The sequence below is a fragment of the Penaeus vannamei genome, chromosome 22 (genome assembly GCF_042767895.1).
Source record: "Penaeus vannamei isolate JL-2024 chromosome 22, ASM4276789v1, whole genome shotgun sequence".
Taxonomy (NCBI): Eukaryota; Metazoa; Arthropoda; class Malacostraca; order Decapoda; family Penaeidae; genus Penaeus; species Penaeus vannamei.
The window spans coordinates 33,645,491-33,647,990 of NC_091570.1; the positions used below are offsets into that span (position 1 = coordinate 33,645,491).

The 2,500-nt window shown below is 38.2% G+C and overlaps 1 protein-coding gene across 1 annotated transcript in view; it reads left to right on the forward strand.

Moving 5' to 3' along the window:
- LOC113819919 (eclosion hormone) overlaps window positions 1-2,500 on the forward strand; it is a 16,746-nt gene that overhangs the window by 12,916 nt on the left and 1,330 nt on the right. Inside the window, exon 2 of the mRNA XM_027372154.2 lies at window positions 2,125-2,216. Within this exon, the coding sequence (XP_027227955.1) occupies window positions 2,125-2,216 (92 nt within the window). The remainder of the gene's footprint in view (window positions 1-2,124; window positions 2,217-2,500) is intronic.

The window sequence follows — 2,500 nt, forward strand, 5'->3', positions numbered from 1 at the left end:
TTGAGTTTTTGCGGTATTATTCTTTAGTAGAGGATTTTGTGCTTCAAAGAATGTATTCCACAATTTCTTTAAGTAAACGACCGTAAGCGACGAAAATGAGGCATTTTTCAGATAATGAAAAGCGAAAGGAAGAGGCATCAGCTGATCCATTCTCGCGCTTTATTGGCGTCTCCTGGGTCAAAAATTTTCCAGTCTTATCGTTTTTTTTATTATTTTATTCTTCTTGTTCTTATCGCTCTCTTATTATTCTTTCTTTCTCTTATCCCTTTTTAGATTTCTTGTATATGTTTTTGAGGTTGCCTACGGTGGCATTAAAGAAAACGGACATTTTCATACACTTTGATGTTGCAAAATGTGTCGGAAATATGATGAGAAGAAAGAGATTTTTTATAGCTCGCAAGATAGAGTTCTCAGTATCTCTATTTTATTACCTTTTCTAGTAATTTAACCTTTTTCGTACGTACGTTTTATTGTATTTCTACTTTACTCACAATTCTTTTCCGTTTGGAACTGGTATTATTTTTTTCTGCATAACGGTGATTATAACAGCCTGATTTATCCAGCAATTAAGCGACCACAGATATATCCAATCAGGAAAATTGTCTGATTCTCATTCGTTACTAAAACCCCAGTGCTTTCTTTCCGTCTTTTAATACATAATTTCCCCCCTAAATGTATCAACTGTCCATAGAAATTACTGAATCCGCCACCTTCCAATAAAACCGAAAATAAATCAGACTTACCTGTAATCAATGCGCTTAAGAACTAATTGGGTTTTTGACCTGTGAAATTATATTATCCCTGAACCTTGCACTTTGGAGAAACTTTTGCGGAATTAATGCGGTGAAAATAATGAGCGCAGAGAATGGGGAGGGGGGCGCTATCAATTCTCCCGGCACCCTTTTTTGGCAATAAATCGTGATTAGAAGTATCAATTCTCACACTTCCAGACAAGGGAATGACAAATGAATAAACAGAGAATCAAACTACATCTGAGACGGATCCATTTTTGTTTTTAAATAATTCACTTTCCCGAGATCTATTTTTCATCATTTTTTCCGTTATTTTAAATACTGTCTGTGTATTGTAATATTTCCTCTACAGATTTCATTAGATGTGATTTTATTTAGAGTGTGAGTTGTATTCTGTGATTTCTATTGTCTGCCATTCTTTGTGTGAAAATCTGTGACTTTCTGACTTTTTAAATCAATAAGAGACAAGCCACTTCATTTATGACTAAGCAATCAAAAGATTAAGTAAAAGGCATATGGGGTTCTAAGATTACAGTTTCTCATATGATACATATGTACGTACACACACATACACACACACAAACACACATACACCCACCCATCCACACGCACACGTACACATACACACCCACAAACACACACTCATAAATGCACGCGCACAAGCACACTCACACCCACACACATGTTGATGCATTGGTTGGGTAGTCTGCAATAAGGGTTGCGTAACCTTCATCGAGTGGTGGAAAATGAGGTAATCCCTCAAATGCTGTGCGTTGAGCATAAGAGAAAACGGAGTTAAGGGGGGGACTTAAAGTATTGTCGATGCGGCTTATCTGTCAGACAAATAGCAGGCAGGGCGGGAGGGGTGTGGGCGTAGGGCTCGTCTTAGACAGCAGATATAGGTGCAATTTTTGTCAGAGGGGATGAATCTGTCGGCCATATCGTAAAATATGCAGGACTTGGGAAAAAAAGGGAAGGAAAACAAATATGGTGTGTTCAGTACGCAAGAGACCACCGTATGCACATAACCTAACATCACGGAGGTATATTTGCGTGGAAAACAAATCCTATAAAGCCATTCAGTCTGAGTGTATGTTACTGGATTTTGAAAAGGCTGTCGGTGCACACACACACATTTCGAATACTTTTTAAAATTTAATCAGAAATTTTCTTTTTTTATAGAAATACCCTCCCATATTAAGTTATGAATTCGTGTCTCAGCCATTCCCTGCCACGTGCCAGCCAAGCCACAGTCCAGTTACTTAGCACCGAAAGCTCCCCTAATCCTCCCTTTATGACTAGACTAAAACTCTTCCTAGGCTTTGGTCTTTTTAATTCTAACATATTACGATAATCCGGCGTGTCTCCCCAGGCCCAGGTCCGCGTGGTGGTGGCGAGTGTGGTGTGCTTGGTGCTGCTGGCTGCCGTGTGTGACGGAGCCTCCATCACCAGTATGTGCATCAGGTAATGGCGACTTCCTGGTGGAATATATGTGCATATACTTATATCTATCTATCTATCTACTTATCTGTCTATCTATTTATCTATCTATCTATTTATCTATCTATCTGTTTGTGTGTCGGTCTGTCTACATTTGCTGCATATGTAAATATGTATTGGAAGACTACCCTATTAAGGACAACAAGAATAATGATTTAAACAACTGTAAGATGTAAATATCATCAAGTCTTTGATTTTATTTCAAATATCTGGTGAAAACCGGAGCATTACACAAATCAAATTAAGGC